Here is a 22438-nt window from a genome sequence, read left to right as displayed (position 1 = left end):
AAAACAAACTTGTGTTATGCCCAGCCGTGTAGCTCAGTGGTTGAGCATTGACCCCTGAACAAGGAGGTCATGGTTTAATTCATGGTCAGGGCATATGCTTGGGTTGCGGGCTCAATCCCAGTATGAGGTATGTAGGAGGCAGCCAACCAATGATTCTCTCTCATCATTGATGTTTCTCTCTCTTCCTCTCCCTTCCTCTCTCTCTAAAATCAGTTTTTAAAAAATATATTTTAAAAAACTTGTATTGAAAAAAACCCAATAACAATAATGATTGTACTGGCCTAGATAATTTTGGTTGTGCTGGTGTTTAACTTTAATGACATTCACAGTCTCACGTAATTAATTATCAAGGCCAGCTGTAGTTCAGGTCTCCTGTGGAAACTCTTCCTGGGAATCCTTGACAACGGAGCCAGAGGAAATGACCTTCCCAGGAGCAGTTATTTAAAAAATAAGGACAGTGGCGATCACGTCACTCTTTGCTCCCTCTCTGTCTTACCAGAGAGGAAGTTCTGGAACAAAATTCTACTGACTGAAATAAACCCAATAATCGTAGGTGGTGGTTATGAAGCGAAGGATTACTGAAATGATTCAGTCTGAGTGATAGAACTCACTAGCTAAGAAAGTACTTTCTAAAATTCAGACATGGAATTTCCACCCTGGGGGTGCTTGTAATTATATAGGTACACACATATTTGTGTTTTTCACAAGAACAATGGAGAATAAACAGCTTTAGATAATCAAAAATGCAGAGGAAGGTATTTCTCCAATATTGTTATTATTTTATCTACATGTATCGTGACAGGGCTTACAATGATTGGGGTTAACAAATAGATTGCTTAATATAAAAACCAGAGGGCTATGTTATAACACACATGTATACCCATGAGCACACACACAATACATACGTAACTGTTCCTTTTAATGACCTGCTTCCTCTCGCAGGCAAAATGTATTCGAGAGAAAAGAGAACAGGAAGGAAGTTGCTGGCTTTTTCCCTCCCTGGTTTCAGGTTACAAGAGAAGGCTCCATGGGCTGACTCCAAGGATACACAATGCACATTGTTAAGAATCTTTGGTCTCATTATTCAGATTTAACATTAGGACACAGTTACTACTAAAGCACACTTTTCATACACAAGCATGTACATGCCAGCTTCGTTTCGGGCAGCCTTAGATATAAGCTTCTTGGTTGACATCAAATCCCCAGTAAACAATAGAGCCTGTTTCCTACGACCTGTGTAGTAAGTGTAAAGAGCCATCGAAGGCGAGAGTCGGGAAGGGGTGTGCAACCAGCGAGGACTTCACCTGCAAATAAACTGTCAAAACCTCTCGAGTGTTCATATCCGATCTGGACAATGTCCTCGTGCAGGCCAACTGCAGGAATAAAGTGCTGATTCAATAATGAACCACCGGAGCCCAGCCAGTGTGGCTCAGTGGTTGAGCATTGACCTATGAACCAAGAGGTCACGGTTCAATTCCAGGTCAGGGCACATGCCCAGGTTGCGGGCTCCATCCCCACTGTAGGGCATGCAGGAAGCAGCCAATCAGTGGTTCTCTCTCCCTCTCCCTTCCTCTCTAAAACCAATAAAAATATATATTTTAAAAAAATAATAATGAACACTGGAGAACACAAGGAACTCTCTAAATCATTCAACCTTCCTCATATATCCTTGTTTTTTTAAAAAAGTGAGGCTCAATTAAATCTGGAGAAACAGAAACTTACCGTGAGACAAACCCACGTTTCTGACCCAAGGCAATGAGAAGTAACTGCTGAAACCCAGGCCGCACTTTTAGGGTTTCCAGTATAGTTTATGTAAATGTGTGTGAGAAATACATCTTTTAATACATGTTTAAGAAAAGAGAGCTCAACGTTGTAAAACTAGATTTGTTAGCAATTTATCAGGAACTTCTTCTGGGCCCCAGGAATTACTATTTCTCAGGCAACAGGATCCACAAACCAGTATCATTCTAGTTGTTCCATAATGTCAGCTGCTGAGAAGCTGATGACTGGGAGAACTAGAATATTCCGGTTGATTAGGCATACTTCAGAGAGATTTAGATGGCAATGTTTTTATCCTGACTACATTGTAAAGCAATTAAATAACTTTCGATCCCTGAGTCCATGACTCAACAGTCCATTGAGAACAGTATCTTTTAAATAAACACTTGAAGACCGTGGCTGTTTTCAGAGCACATAGCTGTCCTGACAGATTTACACGCCAAATCAGAAGGGGTTAGTGTACTTTGCTGCAAAGCGAAGGATGTTCTTCAGAGAAGAAACATCTACGCTTCTTTGTCTCTGAAAGTAAGCAGCCCCTATCTAATGATTTTATAACCTTCCCATAACATCATCTGAGGGTGCAAAAGCCTAAGACCCACTTCTCAGTCCTAGTTCTGTGATAGGGAGTCTTGTCCTTCCAGAAATTACCTTCTCTCAAAAAATTAATATGATGAGTATAATGATAAGAATGGTGATAAGAATGGATGTTTCTTGCCTTCGTCAATAATTTCCTGAAGAGTTATGTGTCCATTTTTCATGAATCTAAACTTACTTTAAAAAAATCCAAGGGGAGTTTTCAAAATATGCATCACTAACCTTTTCATAAAGCCATGGGTTTTCCTTAAAAGGAAAATTAAGTTCCTAATTATTCTGCTTTGGGGAATAGGTGCCTTCACTTATTACAAATGCTTAAAACATCACTGCTATGTGGGGAGTGATTAATACTACAATATTGTTTCACAAGCGGGAGACAGGGCTGGGGGTCTCCCCCACTTCCCAGTCTACCAGTCTGAGTCTGTAATCTCATGGAGGCCCCCTGTCACCGATGTCAAGGCCAGACACACACCTTTCAGAAATGATGAAGGTGAACTGGGTAAAATGTACAGTTGAGCACACTGGATCTACCTGAAATCAAAGAAGTCTAATTAAATTGGAAGGTAACCACTTCTGGACTGGGGAAAAGTTTCTCGCTGACCATTATGATCTTTTCAATATGGCTTTAAAAGAGTAACATCTAATTTCATTATTCTTAAACAAAATTATCCTTTACATATTTACATATACAGATAGATATATACATGTGTGTATATACACATACACCCACATGTGTAACGTTTTATGTGCATATTTATACATGTATGTGTGTATGTGGACAAATGTTAAACTTTACCTGAGCCCCATGCTCCTGGGAACAGGGATGGTTAAGAAACCCCCACTCCTTTGTGCTCTAGAAGATGGCTTACTGCAAAGGCCCTCCACTCCCCATATGACTTAGATAAGACTCACGGAGGCCCCCTGTCACCGATGTCAAGGCCAGACACACACCTTTCAGAAATGATGAAGGTGAACCAGGTAAAATACCTGCTTTCTTGCCTTAGCCAAACTTTAGTTAAGCTTCTTTCCTTCCTTTAAGCTCCTGAACTTGACCCCTCCCCCAGCATACAGCTCCTTCTCTTTAAAAAAAAATGTTTTCATTGATTTTAGAGAGAGAGGAGGGGAGAGGGAGAGAGAGGGAGAAAAAACATCCATGTCAGAGAGAAAAAAGGGCCCAAACCACACAACCTGGGCATGTGCCCTGACCTGGAACTGAACCAGAGACCTTTTGGTGCATGGGATGACGCTCAACCAACTGAGCCACAGTGGCCAGGGCCATATAGGCCCTTCTTAATGGCCTCCCAGGTTCATACCACCCAGCCACCCACTCCCCATCCCTCGTCTTTTTAGATTATTTGAACCTCCGAGTAAAAAAAACAAAAGAAACCCCTTTCTGCCTGACCTATGAGACGCTTAGATTTTATGGAAGGAGCAGTCTCCCTTCTCATTGCAATGGTCTCCTTCGCCATATTGCAATAATCCTTTCGAATAGAGTATCTGTTGGCCCCAAAGGTATTGCGACCCACAGGTTGAGAACCGCTGGGCTAGAAGTTGTTAAAAATGAAACACTTCTGCCCTAACTGGTTTGGTTCAGTGGATAGAGCGTCGGCCTGCGGACTCAAGGGTCACAGGTTTGATTCCGGTCAAGGGCAGGTACCTTGGTTTCGGGCACATCCCCAGTGGGAAATGTGCAAGAGGCAGCTGATCGATATTTCTCTCTCATCGATGTTTCTAACTCCCTATCCCTCTCTCTTCCTCTCTGTAAAAAAATCAATAAAATATATTTTTAAAAAATGAAACACTTGTTACTGATGTCTTCTTTCCTCTCTTATCATTGTAGAAAGTAGTTAACACCGTTAAGACATGAAACTCCCCTCCGCTAAAAACTCACCTTAGACTAAGACTGGGTGTATAAAAGGAAAATGTTTTCTCTAGAGAAAAGTTATCCTGCAAGAAAAGGAAGACCTTCTAGAACATCACAAGTTGGAGCCAAGCCTCTGGTCTGTAACAGCTACTCATTAAGATTCTGCCACGTGTGAATTATTCAGAATCATTATAAAATGCTGCTTTCATCTGGAAAAAAAGTGTACCTCCCGGAGACACTAAATTTAGTTGTCCTGGAGATAAAGTAGAGTGGTCTGTGCGCCCGTAATCGTGTCAACAGCCTGGCTTGCTCTCTAGAAACTCCTGGGAGGCACAGCTGGGATGCAGGCACCCAAGGCAGAAACCGGGACAGCGTGTGACCGGCCTGCTTATTGCCAGAAGTTAACATTCCTTATCCTGCAAGAAAAGGAAGACCTTCTAGAACATCACAAGTTGGAGCCAAGCCTCTGGTCTGTAACAGCTACTCATTAAGATTCTGCCACGTGTGAATTATTCAGAATCATTATAAAATGCTGCTTTCATCTGGAAAAAAAGTGTACCTCCTGGAGACACTAAATTTAGTTGTCCTGAAGATAAAGTAGAGTGGTCTGTGCGCCCGTGATCATGTCAACAGCCTGGCTTTCTCTCTACGAAACTCCTGGGAGGCACAGCTGGGATGCAGGCACCCAAGGCAGAAACCGGGACAGCGTGTGACCGGCCTGCTTATTGCCAGAAGCATTAACATTCCACCCGAGCCGCCCTGCATTGTTGGAGCAGGGCCCTTTGAAATAATGGGTTTTAGATTTACGGCTTGTTTATTATTAAAGATGCATTAATTACACTTAAAAAAAACATTTACTGTTTTTTCTAGCACTAATACAGCTAATATGCTATATCATTTAATTCTCTCTCTAAATCTTTTCAACCTTAAATCACAGAAATCTCTCAAAAACCAACCTTCTAATACCCTCCCCTGCAACGACAATCTGTCCGGTGGGTTTTATGGGAAGGCATGTGGGATTTTATGGGGACACAGAACACTGCTACTGGTTACTTTTCAGAAGGTTGGTGATGACATTCACTTGTGATGAGCAATATGACTCATGACCAGATTTCCTCTAATAAGAATGAGCAGTGATGCTAATGAATGGTAATTCAATGAGCCAGGCCGGCCTTTTAAACGTCCCAGGCCGAGGTAAGGAGGTCCAGCACCTTTGTTGTGTTTTCTTCTCACTGTCATTTCCAGATTGTTTTGGCAACCACTCTCAAGTATCAAGATGCAAGGCAGGGCTTGGAGTCCATGAAAGGCTAGAGATGTTACTCTCTGCTCCACAGGCACTTCCTCGGAGACCTCCCTGTCTCTCCCAGTAGGTCAGGCCCATTAACTTTCTCGGGACACCAAGAACTCTCCCCCATGGCACTCATCACAGGCAAACTGAACAGGCAGCGTGTGGCCCTTCAACGACTGCCTCCCCCACGGCACCACCAGCTCCATGAGCCCAGGGGACCATGTTTTTATTCGCCAGGACACCCCCAGGCACACAGTCTACCCGGCAGGAACTTAGATGTTTGTTGAATGGGTGAGTATGAATTCACACACACACAAAATCAGTTTGCCAAATTAGGGATTAGAAGAAGCCCCTGTTACAGTTTGGACTTCCTTATTTATACTTGTTGGAGAGGAAATAAATAAAATCCCCTTCTTGATACGGGAGAGAAAAAGATTTATTCTGCATTGATAAGCCAAACAGTAACAAGGTCCTAAAACCAGGTCTAGGAGTAGCTCTTCAGACCCCTCACCCAACACAGCCATACCCAGCTTAGCTTATACAGCCCCAGCAGTTGATGCTAAGCCTTCTAAATGGACACTCTTCACTTCACAAGGCGCGACAGCGTTTTCTTCTGTGTGAAGGTAATGGCACTGACCTGTGAGACTGAAGTTGTTTTTCTAGAACTGACTCATCCATTCTCTCTCACCTGCTTCTTCGTGGTGATAAATGACAAGCACTGAAAGGCAGCGGCTGAGGTTACAGATGAGGCTAGAGCTTGCTGGGTTGAATGAGACTAAACCGGCTGCCACCATAATCACACCCTCCACTTCGGCATCATTGTTATTTTGCCCTTCCCAGTTCTAGTCACCAAACATTGCCAGCGTGACAATACCATAACTGCTTGCCAAAATTCAGGTATTATTTTAAAAACTTACAGGAGGCAAAAATTTAAAAATCAAATGAGAATTTAAAAAATAAATGTAGCCAGCCAGTGTGGCTCAGTGGTTCAATGGCAACCTATGTACCAGCAGGTCCCTGGTTCGATTTCCGGTCAGGGCATATGCCCCAGCTGTGGGCTCGATCCCCAGCAGGGGGCATGCAAGAGGCAGCCGATCGATGTTGATGTTCTCTCTCATTGACATTGATTTAATTATTCGTCCAGAAGAACCAATGGTCACTCCTGACGTCAGTGCAGTGGTGCAGATGTGCACGCCCTCAGGAAAGGGGAGCAGGTACTGGTGCATGTAATCCACCCGTGGCAGGATCTCCAACGCATCCACCTCAGAGGGTTAGAGTGAGGACTAAGTGAGTCAATAAATGAGTGACTTAAGGAGCATAAAGCAATGTCTGGCATACGAACAGTGCTGTACACGTGTGTATTATTTTTATTATTAATAAGGAGCATTCAGTGCTTAAAATGAGCAGCTAGATGATTTTCATACAACATCTTAAATAATTTTAAGGGAAACCTGTAAAGATACTGTTGTTATACCCATTTTACAGGGAGAACCAAGGCCAATCAAATGTGCACGGAAGGGACATGTGACACTACTTGTCAGAGGGTTGAAAACCAATTGTGCTTCCTACCTCTAGGACTGTAGTCTTTCCAAAGATAGAGCCCCGTTAGCTTGTGTTCCTAAGTGACCCCTGGTAGCCATACATTGCGAGCTAGAAATAAGCCATTGTTTTAAGGCACTGCAATCCCCAGATCTCTGTTACACAGCACAACCTAGCCTATCCCAACTGAGGAGAAGCACAGAGACAAAAGAAAATGTTCCCAAGGCCACGCAGCCAGAAGCATCTGGCTCCAGAGTCTGTGCCCTTGACCGCCAGTTTAATAATTGATAGTAATGCCAATATAAAGAATAGTTTATTGCTAATGCATTATTGTAAATGGGGACCTATTTCTAGACATTAGCATAAATAGCTGAATGAGCTGGCTCAGGACAAAACCTAGCCTTTCTCTGGCTCCCACTGCAACACAGTCAGCAGCTACCAGAAACACCACTGGAGTTTTCCATGGACACATGGAGGACACTGGCCATGTCCCTTCCTTCTATAATCCCAGAGCAGTCCCCGGGGGGACGGGACACACATGATCACTATGGGCTGCCAGAGAGCCTGGTTTAATCACCCCTCCCCACATACGCAGTATCTCATGAAATGATTTAAAATATCTCTGGCCATTCAGTTAAAGGTAACTGTTCTCGCTGTCATTCAGTCTTTCAGAGAGCGATGCCTCTCCGTATTCTTGCTTTTCCCATTAGCCCATCACCTTGTTTTCCCTTCTTCTTGTGTCTTTCAACCATGAGCAGAGACCTCAAATGTGTTTGCAAGCTCTATTAGGAAGCACAGCACCACAGTGACATCCGGTAACTTCCCGGCTGTGCTGAGTCCCCGGAGTTGTGAGCGCCTGAAATTTGGGGATTGAATGAGAGAATCTGCCTGGTTTAGAACGCAAGTGCCCAGAGGACAAGTCAGATGCTTTAGCCTCAGCTCTTTCCAAGGAAAACCAAAGTGTTGTCAAGATAAAGCAGAAGGAGCAAAGGTTTAGCATAAAGCCAAAAAGTTAGGTGGGAAAGGATTAGTCATATCAACTGGACATAAATCTATAAAAGAGACCCAGTTTTTTAGGGCACACACTGAAATGCATTAAATTATAAACTTTCTTCAATATTATTTCCATATATCTCAGTGACCAGCAGATTAATAAGCCACATAAATAAATATCTGCGGAACAGAGAGCGTTTGCATCAGGTTCACACTGCCATGTTGCACTCCAGTGCTGTCATGAGCTGCTCTTTATATTAATGCCATAGCTCCTCCCTGCCTGTTAGGCAAATGACACCTATTCCCCCCACCCCCACCCCTTGCCCCCAGGGTGTCAATCCATGAGGTCAGGGTCTGTATCTCTTTTGTTCTCCATGGATCTTCTATGCCTAGCACAGAGCCCATTATACAGTAGGGCTTATCTGTGAGATGAATTTTTAATAAACATTTGTGATACGTCTTACAGATCCCCTAGCACTTCCATATAAACGTGTGCATCTCCCTGCACAGCAGGTTAGAGGCACAGGCTCTGGAGCAGACCACCTGGGCTCAGACTCCAGCTCCACCATGTACCAGCTGAGTGACCTTGGGCAAGTTTTCAATGCCTCAGTTTTCTTACCTGTGAAATGGGAATAATGACAGTATCGGGTTGTTGTATTAAAATGCTAATTCGTATGAATCTTATAAAACAGCACCTGACACACAGTATGTGTCAATGTCAGCAATGATTAATTTTGATTGTGGCTGTTTTTCTCCTATCACAATATCAAAAACAAATTATTCCGGTATCATCTTTACTTAAAACCCTGAAAGTAATTTTCAGTAGAGCAGATGATAATCTCAGGAAAATGACTTCCAAAGCTATTTGCAAAAATAAATGTATTTACAAAGTCTGTTCTTAAAATAAACATGACCCTAAGTGGCTCCAGCTATTCTAAAGCTAAGGCTCTTCCAGTCACTTGAATTGGGTCCTTCTCCTGCAACATTTGGCCTTTTCTTTCTTTTCTTTTTTTGATAAAAAATATGGAATGCTTCACGAATTTGTGTGCCATCCTTGCGCGGGGGCCACGCTAATCTTCTCTATGCCGTTCCAAGTTTAGTAATGTGCTGCCGAAGCGAGCACTGGACTTATTCTTTTCACAAACAAGAACAAATGTACTGACTTGAACAGAAGTGGTATGTGAGTAAACACACACACACACACACACACACACACACCAGACAATAGAATTAGGTTGTGCTGTCCTCGCTGCCCTATCAGGGCAGAGGCATGTCAATCCCAGCAAGCATCTCCCCAACACTTAGAGCATGACCTGGTGATTAGGCCACATGTTACTAAAAATGCAAATCACCGTATTTAACCACGGGTGCTTCTCTACCCGCTGGCGAGATGGGGAGAGAAACAAAGGAAAGGGGCCCCTGGGCACTCGCTTACCTTCAGTACCGTAATGTTCCACGCGAAGCTCTCAGTGGCCTTGTTGAGTTTTCTTCCTTTCAAGCCTTCTTTGGCCCCCAAATTATGAAGTTCCTCATGGAACTCCATCCCTTTGAAAAGAGAACATGTAAGAATTCTTAGTATATATTGGAAGAAAAAGAGGCATTTTACGAAAATATTATCAGTAAAAATATAATTTCCCATTCCTGTCCTTATAATCTCTAAATCCCTAAATTAAACACACCTTCCCAATCTGTTAATCCCCATCAAATGGCTATTCTTAGGGGAAAAACAACAATAATCAATGCATTAGACTAAATTACTTTCTAAAGAGCCAGGAGCCATAGACCTGAGAAGGTGAGAAGCAAGTTCTTCCAACAGGTTACATCCATCTTATTTGTCCTCTGCCTGGCTTTCATATGAAATGGTGTAATGTGTGAATGGCAACCATATGTGATGGGTGCAAATACCTCTCTTTTCCTATGGACCCTGTGGCTTGACAGTAGGCCCTGGAGCCCACATCTATAACAATGGTAATTAATAAATGTTGAGTTAAAATAAAAAGATTTTTTAAAGATAGCATTCCTGGAAACACCCAAATGTTTCAGATTTGGGAATGACCTGAAAGTGACTTTTAGCTCAACCATTCTCCCACGCTGAATACTATGAAAAACAGCACCGCAATCAACTGTTCCTTCAGCCTCTGTCTCAGAGCTTCAAGGATGGGGATCATCCTTTCTCTGGGCAGCTCATTCCACCTTTGAATAGCTATGACCGATACCCAGCCAAAGTCTCTCTTCCTTGGAATTTCGATTCATTCCTTGGTGCTACCTAGACCCAGACCAACAAGGTCTACTCTCATTGCCTCAGAGAAGCCCTTTAAATATCTTAAGAAAGATATTAAAGTCCACTCGAGTCTTCTCTTCTCCAGATTAGACATTCTGACATGTTTGAGCATACTAATAAGGTCTTTTGTTGAAGGATGACCTCCAGGCAGGGCCACTGCGGTACATAACTTCCCAGAGTGAAGCTTGCAGAGACCTGCGACCGGGAACATCTATCTACATGGGCTGGAAGCAGCCCACTCGAGGGAGGGGTGACCCACCACCCTACTTGCTCCAGCTGCTTTGCCTTGACTAATGCAGCTAACACCACAGTAACTTTCCTGGTGCTAACATCTCAAACAGCAGGTGGTAAGAGCATGACTGTGAAGCCGGGGCTAACTAACATCAGCTCCACCACTTACCAGGTATGTGAGCACAAGTGAGTCTCTGAAACTCCACGAGTCAGTTTCCTTATCGGTAAAATGGTGATAACATGAAGGCTTACCTCAAGTGATTGTGGTGAAGATTAAATGAGTCACCACATATAAAGCTCTCAAAGTAGTGCCTGGCACTAGGAGTATAATAAAATAAGTATTTGGTAATATTATGTTTGTGCTTCCAGTCAACTGAAACATATAAGCCTGCTGGTAAGTCAGTGTAGAGCACCATTTTTATTTTTTAATTTTTTTAAATTTATTTTTATTGCTGAGAGTATTACAGATGTACCCCACTTACTCCCCTTTGCTCCCTGCCACCTGGCTCCCACCCCACTCCAGGCCTTCACTCGCACTGTTGTCTGTGTCCATGGGCTATGCTCATATGCATATAAGTTCTTTGGTTAAAGTATGGTCTGGGTGCAAAGCTCAGCTCTACCACATTTTAATATGGGATCTTGGGTAATTCACTCAACCTCTCAGAATCTCAGATGCCTTATGTGTAGTTTGGATATAATGATGATTACCTTGCAGAGTTGTTATGAGGACTAAGTAACATAATGTAGTGATTAGTATATCATATGCATATATATCAAGCAATTGTCATTATTGCCATCATCCTCATCATAATCATTATTGTGTGTGCGGACCAAGGGGACATGGATCCAAGAAAAATGCAAGTACAGGCTTTGGGTAAAGAGACACATAAATAGAGGCAGGCCCTCACAGACATGGGGCCCATCCCGTCCTTAAAGAAAGAACGTTCTAAAATGAGGACAAGTAAATGAGGTAAAAGCCCGGAAGATTAAAAGGATTATGTTTCCAATTGTAAAATGAAGTGGTTCTTAAGAGGCAGTGTGGACCCATAGCTTCATATCAGTAGAAAAAGGTTTTGATAGGCTCCAAACCCACAAAAGCAGATTCAGAAACCCCCTCCTCTCCAGAAATCTTCAGACATCACCCCCCATATATACACTGTACTAAACGAAGACTTAAGTGTAACTCAGAGGATAAACTGGAGAGAGAGGTGAGAGATAATATAGGTAAACAATTAATTATAATTTAAGATAGAAAAAGTTAAAGCCAGAAAATATTTGACTTTTAGAAGTAGGAACACAAACTTAAAAAAAAAATCTGCCAAGATGATCATGATGATTTCTAAACAGAATAGAGGCAGGAGGGTGAGAGTGGGCGGAGATTACCTGCTTTCTGGCACTGCACAATCTTTTCCTGGACTGTGTCAGCCATTTCTATGAGAAACCGGCTCTCCTGAATCATCTGTCACAAAACAAACATCAGAAAGGTGGTTGTCAGAGATCCTTACACTGGCTCATTGGAAAGAGTGCGCACAGAGACCTACATGATACGGCCAGCAATGGGGCACCCTGGCCTTACCCCCGAGAAATGGGAGAGGGAAGGATGACGTCTGCTCCAACTCCCACCCACTTAACACCACAGCTAGAGTCACCTACCTTGATTGCTCTAGTTATGCAACCTGCCTCTCCCACAATGGATGTCAAACAAGTAACTGCTGAATTCATGCACATTCTTTAAGCCTCAGATGGCATCCATGAACACCTCTTATTCCACTCCCTCATCCCAAAGGTTACAACATCAAGGCAAGTGTCATTGAAACAACAGCAATGGGAATCAGAACAGGGAATCACTTAGTGATGAGCTCAAGGACTGCTGAATGTATAAATGAAGTTGTCAGCTTGGAGTTGGCCGAGGTCTGGCTGTCCCCTCTAGAAGGGCTCCGGCTCCATTGGCAATAATGAGAAGTGGGTCAGGTCCCGGAATGTATAAATGAAGTTGTCAGCTTGGAGTTGGCCGAGTTCTGGCTGTCCCTCTAGAAGGGCTCTGGCTCCATTGGCAATAATGAGAAGTGGGTCAGGTTCCAAAGCCAGCAGCTCAACAGAGCTTGAGGTACCAACACTGAAATGGTTGTCCCTGCCCTCCATAACTGGGTAGAAAGCAAATATGTCTAAGAGTTTAATAATATACTGAGTGAAGTAGAGGAAATAAGGCAACTGTTAGAGAGATAAAGAAAAGAAAAATATGTATGTGAAGATGGGAAAAGATGATAGTAGGTAAAAATTTGACCAGAAAGATAGGGACTGGGGCCCTTTTGAAGAAATGATTAAAGAAAGTCAACCAATAGGCAAACTAAGAGTTCCTGAATTTCCGGCCACTCTTCTATTCTCAATAAATGTTGTCCCATTTCATCAGACTATTCCATGTTTATCTGTCTGGCTCAATATTCTGAAGGGAGTTAGTTCAAGGTAGGATGCAAAGTGGAGATGAAAAGTCTTGAGTAAGACATTTTTTATGTCAAATGCTGTAGAATCGCTTCCAAATATCAAGTGGTTTATGATCACAAATTTTCAAATGCAAAAGAAATATTCATTTCTCTTGATTTTGCTCTAAGTAGAGAATATGCAATAGCATTCTCTGATTTAAAAAAACAAAACAAAACAAAACACTATTGATTTGTTGACCAGTTTTCTTTGCAGGATTTTACTAAGTGTCTTCTCAGTGTTGAGAATAAAAAGAATACACTTCCTGCATCCCAAAACTCTTTGTAACAACCCAAGAACAAGTGTCCTCTTCTTTCAGCCCCACCTCTGCCCGGCTTCCCTCAGGAACCCATTCCTAACGACTCCTTTTTTACCTACAGTCTCTGCCTCTCCCCTGTCCTATTCCCTTCTCTCCTGGTCAAATCCTAGTGGGCCTCAAAGCTCACTTCAATGCCCCTCTCCCATCGCTGTCCTGATTCTCCCTTCCCTCCCTCTTTTACCTCCAAATTCCCAGTACATTCTATTTTCTTTAGTCTGCTCACAATTTTTTTCTATCTTAAATTACAATTAATTGTTTACCTATATTACCTCCCACCCTCCACTTCTCCAGTAAACTGTAATTCCAGTAGAGCAGGGAACTTACCTTATTCATCTTTATATACCCAGATTCACCTATGCGCTTATATAATTACCTTTTTTCTATTTTACTTTGTAATACTTATTTCTTCTACACATCTATTACCCACACATGCATGCACAATAAAATATTTTATTTATCACTTCTCAAATCCATAATTATATTTTTTGAGCTCTAATCTCTTTTTTTGTTTCTAGTCTTTTTTTCCAGGCTCCTCCATTTTTCTATAACCTTACATGCTCTCCATTTCCATTCAGGTAAAGTACTGAAAAATAAGTATAAAGCTTTCAACAGAGTCATCCCTATAGAAAATATAACACTCAATATCAAAAAACTTTACTACTTATTTGAGGTAAAATGAAGTCAGGACCAAAACATACAACAAATTCTATGATTCCAGTTCTCTTCAAAATCTCCAAGTAAGTACTTGTTAACCCCACATTGTAAGAAGTTTGTTTTTTCCCCCACGTCTAACAGATCATTTCATAAAGACACAGTGGGATTTACCGTCAACACAAAAGAGCATCTCTGTGACATTCTCTAAGGAAAACCTGAAATCCGCCAGCAAAAGTCACACCTTTCATTCTAAAATACCTCACCACTGATACTGTCAGCATTTAACATTTTTGCTCATGTGCACTTTCCTCACAAGAGCATTTGATCTTCTCCATGATAACACTTTCCATTGTGCTGAGAAAAATAATTTTATTCTATTTTCCACAGTCAACTGTCAACTTTAGTGGTTGTAGAGAAAACAAGTAAGATGGATGGCTGAAATGTACCAATACTTCCAAGCCACATTTAAATGAACAATTTCAACCTTTCCACAGCTAAGTAATTTATCTCAGTTGTCAGGAAGGAAAATGGTTTATGTGAGTTTCATCTCCTTCCTAGGTCTACAGATCCTGACAGAAATGACATACCAGGTGCAAAAGCAAAGGAGAGAAGGTGAGAAGCATGTCCCCGGGCAACCCCCTGGCTGGTAGGCAGGACACCAGGCAGCCAACGCTGGGTCAGCTCAATGGATAGAACCTGGCAGTTGCCTGTGTGCATATCTGATGTCTCAGCCAGCTCCCAGCTGCCTTTGCCTGTTGTAACACAAAGAGCTTTTCTTTGCTTCAGTGACAGCATATCTCCCAATGGATCTTATTTCCTTGCCATAGCTTTGTATCTAAAAGGATTTATCCAGGTAAAGGGCGGCATTACTTTATGCATTAGATGTCCTCCATGAGGGTATATGAGGTTATCAGTTAAGATTTAAATCATTTACTTACAATGAAAACAGTAATGCTTTTCCTCAGAGACAGCTTGAACTATCCAATCTGTGTGAAAAGGCTGTCCTTCCTGCTCTTCTCCGTAGGGAATTTAACTAATTGCCTAGGATCACTGCAGAGTCCATGTAACTACTTACTGTTATTGAAAAGATGAACTTCCATCACAGCGTGACTCATAAACCTTTCACAGATTATATCTGAATTCCTAGAACCACAGAACTGTATAGTTAGAAATCACTTTAAGGACTGTCATGGGCAATCCTATTTTATAGATGAAAACACAGGGCCTCAAACAGACTTATCTAATCCACACAGCTAGTTAGTGAAAGAGTTAAGTCTAGAAGCCAGGTATTCTTGAGGAGCAGACTGAAGCTGATAAGTTGTTCTGTAATATGAATATTATATTGCAGTTCAGAATTCCTATTACAAGTGCAAGTGGGTGACTAACACTTAATAAAGCATCAGGAAAATAATTTTTGCCATGACTGCTTCTCCCTCCAAGTCTAATTTGCAACGTGCATCAACCAACATAATTATTCTTCCTATGAAACCTAGAAAGAACTGCACTTACTTATGTCTACTGCTCTTTCAGAAAGGGGTTATCAAATTTGGAAAATCAATCACAGAAGAATGTGTGAGTCAATAAAGAAATCCAATCTGCTCTGGACCTAGTTTGTTCCCTCCCCTTAAAAACAGTGAAATAATTAATCCCTTACCTTCCTTCTAAACAAAACATGGGGTGTTAGTTTTTGGTTCTGTAGTGGCTCAGCTGTTGAGATTGCTTAAAATAAGACTTGGATTTTATTAAACCTGGCACATTTTTAAATCTGACTGCTGTTGCACTATCTTTGCTAACTAGACTGAAGACACTTTCATTTTTAATTTCTTTTGAAAGTCCAATAAAAGCGATGCTAATAGATTTTGTTTTTATGTTAATAGATTTTGTTTTTAAGCAAAGTCAATTCTATCAAGGGTGTTAATTTTCAGTGAAACAAGAACACACACAGGTCAGAACATGTGCAAGCAGACCGGACACCCCCTGCCGTGGTGTATGTGATGGGTATTCTCTGGCCCGGGACCAGCTCTGAGTCACATTTCCAAGCCTGGCCTATGACAGCGCAGGACAAGCGGATTTGCATGGAGCAGGCTAAAGGACGCCTGCCTCCACATCATGATAGCAACAGGAGCTCCCAGGAGCTGCTTTCTGAAAACAGGGATCATTTTGCTTTTTTCTCCAGTTGTTCTATTTCCAACAGTTGTCAGCTATCTACTGATTAATCATTAGAAATGTTTGATTTTATCCAGCTATGATTAAAATTTAGCTAATTCATAAAAGTACCAGGTGACTAACCTTCATGAACCTTCTCCAGATTTGCAGGACTGCCCCACACTGCCTTTAACTAAAAGTGTTGCAAGACCGTGAATATCCAGGAAAGTAAAGTGAACTTTGAGGATACAGGCACAATATCCCACAATAAGCTGGCCCGAAATATTTATTAACATGTCTCTGATACCTAGTGTCTTTGGGAACTTGGTACCAAGTGGAGATGTTGTCAACCTTTGAGGTGCTGACAATACCCCCGCGTTATACAGAAAATGTGTCAGAAGTCATTGCCACGCCCATAAGTAAAGGAAGTTTCAATGCACTAAGTGTTCAACATCTTGTCTTTCAATAACGTGCTCTGGATGGGCACATGCCCGCAGGCTGTTCTTTCTCCGGGTTCCATTACTACACAAGCCAACATCGTTTTTGAAATGCCAATTAACAAAATTTCCACATATATTTCATAATGAAAGAGGGGAATGGAAGAAGAGTATCTTTCCTTATCTAATTACAATTTAAATTAATTTCAATAAGCAAAGCTACATACCAACAACTTTTTCCCATCTTGAGACTCAATATATCTCAGTATAATACTGACAGAAGAGAATGTATTTAACCCAACTCATTATAGTTTGATTAATTGGGATACCTGCCAGTATATTGATTCCATTGCAAGAGTGATTAAAGATAGCAATTAGCTCTTTTTGCTAGATTCCTGGTCGTGCTAACACAAATGCTCTCCACATCCCACTCCAACTGACTTAGTAAAAGATTAAGTAACCCTTGACTCACGTTCTCTAGAATGTTTTGATTTCTTCTTTAACTTCAGAAAATCTGTTGCTCTTACCATAGTAAAGTTTTAACTTTTATGTTAATGATAAATAAGTCAACACAGAAGTCACCTTCAGAAAATGCTTTGGGCTTATTTTTTCCAGTTGCAGTCCCCTGTGACCATTCCTCCTCTGAATGCTATATTCAAACACTAACTGTCCAAAAGTTCTCACATTAATTAAAAACATTTTAAAGGACCAAATATGTTAGGCAAATACTTTTTGACTATGCATGAAAAGTTAGACAGGTGAGAACATTAGAAAAGTAAATTCAGCTATCTAAAGAGAAAGGGTATATGTTTGTTTTTTAGACACCCCAGTGATGTTCTATCATCAAATGTAGAAATGTGACTAGAGTAAAATGTTAGGGCTGGGACTAGAGATGAGCTTCTAAAATAACATTCAGTCTACATGCATAAAAACACCATTGTAGAAAGAAAAAAGTCAAACCTATTCAAACAAATTATGACATTATCCTGCTAAAAATTGCTAAGTATTGTCCAGTGTAGTCACCCACCATTATGACCGTGTATTAAATGGTGAGGAACATGAGCAGATCACCAATCCCAGACTCCTAGGTCCGGGCTGGACTCACCAAGCCGTCTGTCCTGAATGTAAGCTACTGGAACACAGGGCATGGGGTACCTCCCACCGCCTTTACTATACATGCTTCAGTGGGATATTTCTTAGAGAAAGTCCAGAGTGGGGAAGTGACGTTTATTGTTTCAGAGACCTGGGCCAAAAAAATCACAGAGCAGTAAAGGGCAAGTCACAGAAATGGTGCTCTGAGTTTACATTAAGTTTTTGGGACAGTTACTAACAAGTTTCCTGAGGACCAGAGTCACCAAGACAGCACTGTGGCAAGCAGTCTATAGCGCCCAGAGCTCTCCTCTGTGAGTTCCAAGCCCGCAAGGGGGCAGCAGTTTCACTGCTCACTTTTAGGGCCTATTCTACTTGCCTGGATTATTGATCAATAACATTCCCAGTTTGCTTTCATGCTTTTCAGAAGTTGTCACATCCCATCTCTGGCTGTGACACGTGTTCGATATCAGGAAAGTCACCTCTGCTTCAGTTGCACTAATACCAGCTGGGCATTTACATAGTTACAAACCCATTCAGTGTGTTAAGGGAGATTGTAGACAGGACTGCTCCCAAGAAAAATCGTAATTACAGGAGCAATCGCTGGCTCACCTTACCCAGACTTGGAGAACCCTTTGTCATTGGGATCTCTTACTTTTCCCAGGTAAAAACTTGCTTATAGGACAGAATCAAAGGTACAAATTACCGATAACCTAATGTGCTATTAATCATGGAGACTTTTTCTGCATTTTAAAAGAGATAAAAAATCTTGCTCTGCTGATGTGGTTTAGTGGCTGACCAGTCAGGGCACATGCCTGGGTTGTGGGCTCAATCCCCAGTGGGGGGCATGCAGGAGGCAGCCGATTAATGATTCTCTCTCATCATTGATGTTTCTCTCTCCCCCTCTCCCTTCCTCTCTGGAATCAATAAAAACATTTTTTAAAATACATGTAAAAGAGAGAAAATATCTTTAACTCAAAGGAATTAATTGTAATTTTGAAATTTTAAGTACCATGGAGCAGATAGCAGCCATGTGTTTTAAATAAGCTATGGGATGGAGGTATGGAGGTGTCTTCTGAAATTATGCCATACAAATAAGCCTATTCTATTACGGATATATTTAGTTTTAGGTTCTTTGATTTAAACACAGATGGTACAGTCCTATATAATAAAAGTCTAATATGCAAATGGTCATGACACCCTCATGCCGTAATGACCGATCAGCAGGAGGCTGCGTGCAGGGCAGGCTCGAGTGGGCGGAACTACATGCATGGCAAAGCGCACACAGGTGGACGGGGACTTGACGCCCGACGGCAGGGGATGTGAGGCTGAGTTATTTTCATATACATTTTATTAATTTTCTTTCATCTCTGACACTTCTATTATAGAGAAAGGGCAAATAGCAATATTAAAATAGTTCCTCTAAATAATTCCCTTTTAATGTGCATGAATTTCGTGCACCGGGCCACTAGTCTATAATAATAATAAAGGTGTAATATGCTAATTAGACCAGACATCCTTCTGGACGTCCTTCTGGATGACCTTCAGACAAAGCTGGGGCTGCGAGGGAAGCCCGAGTCCCGGGTGTCACAGGAAAGTCCAGGTCCCAGGTGCCAGAGGGGAACCAGTGCCGGCAGCCAGAGGAAGGAAGGCCTACTCTTGCACGGATTTCATGCATCAGGCCTCTAGTAGAATTATAATTGCCATACTAATGTTAAAATGACTTTTAACACTGAATGACTTTTAAACCCTTAAGAGGAAATATTTCCAAATCTTAAATTAGCCAGAAGTTTGGTAAGGGCTAGGGTCAACAGAGGTCATTCGGGAAAACCTAATTTAGAAAAGAATTCTGTGTAGATGAACTCAGGGTCAATGTTTTCTAGAACAGTTTCATTTATTTCCTTTTGATCAATAGTATAAATTGATACAATTAGTTTGGCTTTCAATAAATGTAGGTTACCTGGTTTCCTGATTCGTTTCTTTTGATACTGAAATAAGACAAACATTTGTATCTGTTCAGAATGATTTCAGGTTCTTTTCTGTATTTTTTTAGTGGTTACAACTTTTTTCTCTTGGATGGCATATACATAGTTCATTACCATATTTGAGAAATATAAACATTTAGGCAACTTGAGTGTAGGCTGAACACACAAGCTGTTCATTTTAGAATACCTGCCCCCTACCACCATCACCACCAGGCAATAAACCCTGGATTTGTCTTCTGCCTTAGTCATCCAAATAAGTTCTTATTAATGTCTGTAAGGTTTTTAAAGACTTTTTATGAGAAGTTTTATGTTTTCATAACAGTTGAGCAGAAGGAAGGAAGAGTTTCCATGTACCCTCTCACCCCACCCTACCCCCAGTTTTCCCTACTGGTATCACCTTGCATTAGTGTGGCGCATATATTACAATTTGTGAGCAGGTACTGATACGTTATTATTGGGTAAAGTCCACAGCTTACATCCAGGTTCTCTCTGTGCTGCATACCTTATGGGTGTTTACAGACTCATAGTGACATGTATCCACTTCTACAATATCACAGAGAATAGTTTTTCTGCCCTAAAACTCCCCCGTGTTCCACTTACTCCTCTCTCTCTCTCTCTCTCTCTCCTACCTCTCCCAGCCCCTTACAACTATTGGTCTTTTTACTGTCTCCATAGTTTCACCTTAGTCTATTGGTTTGTAACTTTGTGGATAAGACAGGAAAAAATTTAGCTAGGTTGGTGTCACAGAGGTAAACAGGTGGGATTTAAAGATCTACCACATTAATTTGTAGCATGAGAACTACACTATTTTCACCAAGAACAGATGTTTTTATTTACTTTTTATTCAACTAACATAAATGGATAACTTACTACATGCCAGCACTGTTTAGGTGCTAGAGATAACAGTAGTGAGAGAGACAGACAGGGTCTCTGCCCTCTCGAAGTTATACATTCAAATTCAGGGACGAAGGAGAAGAACTGAAATTAAACAAAAGTCAAGCAAAATATTTTTCAAAGCTTCCAAGTAGAATGATGGAAATAAAACAGAGTTATGTGATAGAGTGACAGGTGGGAACAGAGGCTAGAGAAGGCTTGTCTTTTCTTATTGACTTAAGAGAGAGATAGTGAGAGACGAAGGGAGGGAGGAGAGGAGGAGAGAGAGAGTTTTTGTTGTTCCACTTGTTCATGCATCCATTGGTTGCTTCCTGTATGTGTCCTGACCAGGGATCAAACCCGCAACCTTGGGGTATCGGCACAACACTCTAACCAACTGAGTCACCCAGCCCGGGCAGGGAAGGCTTCTCTGAGGATATGGCCCTTGAGCTCAGAATTAAAGGATATGAAGCAACTATCCTTGCAAGAGAGAACCTTCTAGGCAGAAGGAACCACAAATAACATGGCCTGGGATGAAAACAAGCTTGGTCTGGTGAAAAGAAAGAAAGGAAAGAAGAAAGGAAAGAAAGGAAAGAAAGGAAAGAAAGGAAAGAAAGGAAAGAAAGGAAAGAAAGGAAAGAAAGGAAAGAAAGGAAAGAAAGGAAAGAAAGGAAAGAAAGGAAAGAAAGGAAAGAAAGGAAAGAAAGGAAAGAAAGGAAAGAAAGGAAAGAAAGGAAAGAAAGGAAAGAAAGGAAAGAAAGGAAAGAAAGGAAAGAAAGGAAAGAAAGGAAAGAAAGGAAAGAAAGGAAAGAAAGGAAAGAAAGGAAAGAAAGGAAAAAGGGAAGGGAAGGGAAGGGAAGGGAAGGGAAGGGAAGGGAAGGGAAGGAAAGGAAGGAAGGAAATGAAGGAAAGGAAGAAAGAAAGCCCATTGTGAATCAGAGAGTGAGCCGAAGAGAGAGTCTGAAGGTGAGGCTGGGAGAGGAGGGAGACAGGCGGGCAAGGCCAGATGATGGATGGACCCACAGGCCACAGTGAAGAGTTCCCATTTCGTTGTAATGGGCAGCCACTGGAGGATTTTAAAGCAGGAAAGTGACATGCTCTGATTTACGATTTTAAATGATCACTCAGGATCTACTGAATATCTTAGGAGACGTCCTTTAAATAAAGACTAACATTAATACACCAAGAGTATGAAAGATGCCAACCGTTACAATTCAGATCCTAGAAAGTAAAAATCCAGTTTCACATTCAAGGTCAAGATCATCATGATACACATCTGTCCCTACCCACCCCACTCCCTTAAGAAATAACCACAGAGATGTCAGTGGTGTTTTTTATCACGTGCACAGTCTGCTGAGGGCACCATTCGGTACAAGAACATTTCCACTCAAATCCCTACCAAAATAAAAAAAAAATCACTCCATAGGCAACTATCAACCAAGATATCATTACAACCATTTCTGCTTTCCACTGTGGCTTTTTACTTTAAGCTCTGGAAAACCATACTATGCCTGCAATTAAAAATTGCATTTTAAAAATCTAAATGAGAAATGGCTGATGTCCAGCAGGAAAAACTGAAAAACCAGACAGCACTGGACCCTCAGGGATGTGATATGGACACAGCCAACCACCGTCCAGTGCTTTGCTGTTCATTACAGGCCCAGCTCCAGGGCACCAGGCTCCCGCTCAGCAATAACTTTTCTTTCTTCGCTTAAAGGGGAATTGGAAGAATAAGTGATTTCTACTGTCTGTCTCTATGGCAACTAGCACCCTAATTTCACCTCTTCGATGGCAATATACCTATTCACTGAATAGCTTTCAGTTCCCATTTTTATGATGAAAAATTGATTTCATGGGAAATGAGATATAGGCAATAAGCGAACTTTTCC

The 22438-nt window shown here is 41.5% G+C and overlaps 1 protein-coding gene and 1 long non-coding RNA gene across 2 annotated transcripts in view; one reads left to right on the top strand and one right to left on the bottom strand.

The window, feature by feature from the left end:
* Positions 1-22438, bottom strand: part of PLCL1 (phospholipase C-like 1) — a 105645-nt gene that overhangs the window by 20330 nt on the left and 62877 nt on the right. The window contains exons 4-5 of the mRNA XM_005873565.2: positions 11953-12028; positions 9493-9602 (exon numbers count right to left, since the gene is read on the bottom strand). Coding sequence (XP_005873627.1) covers positions 9493-9602; positions 11953-12028 — 186 coding nt within the window. The remainder of the gene's footprint in view (positions 1-9492; positions 9603-11952; positions 12029-22438) is intronic.
* Positions 8908-20978, top strand: LOC106727358. The gene is made up of 3 exons (XR_001363531.1): positions 8908-9144; positions 12803-12810; positions 20969-20978. It is a non-coding gene; the product is annotated as an uncharacterized LOC106727358 (long non-coding RNA).

Source organism: Myotis brandtii, unplaced genomic scaffold (genome assembly GCF_000412655.1).
Source record: "Myotis brandtii unplaced genomic scaffold, ASM41265v1 scaffold412, whole genome shotgun sequence".
In the NCBI taxonomy this organism is placed as follows: domain Eukaryota; kingdom Metazoa; phylum Chordata; class Mammalia; order Chiroptera; family Vespertilionidae; genus Myotis; species Myotis brandtii.
Note: the sequence above shows the minus strand (reverse complement) of the source record. Positions and strands in the feature narration are given on the sequence as shown.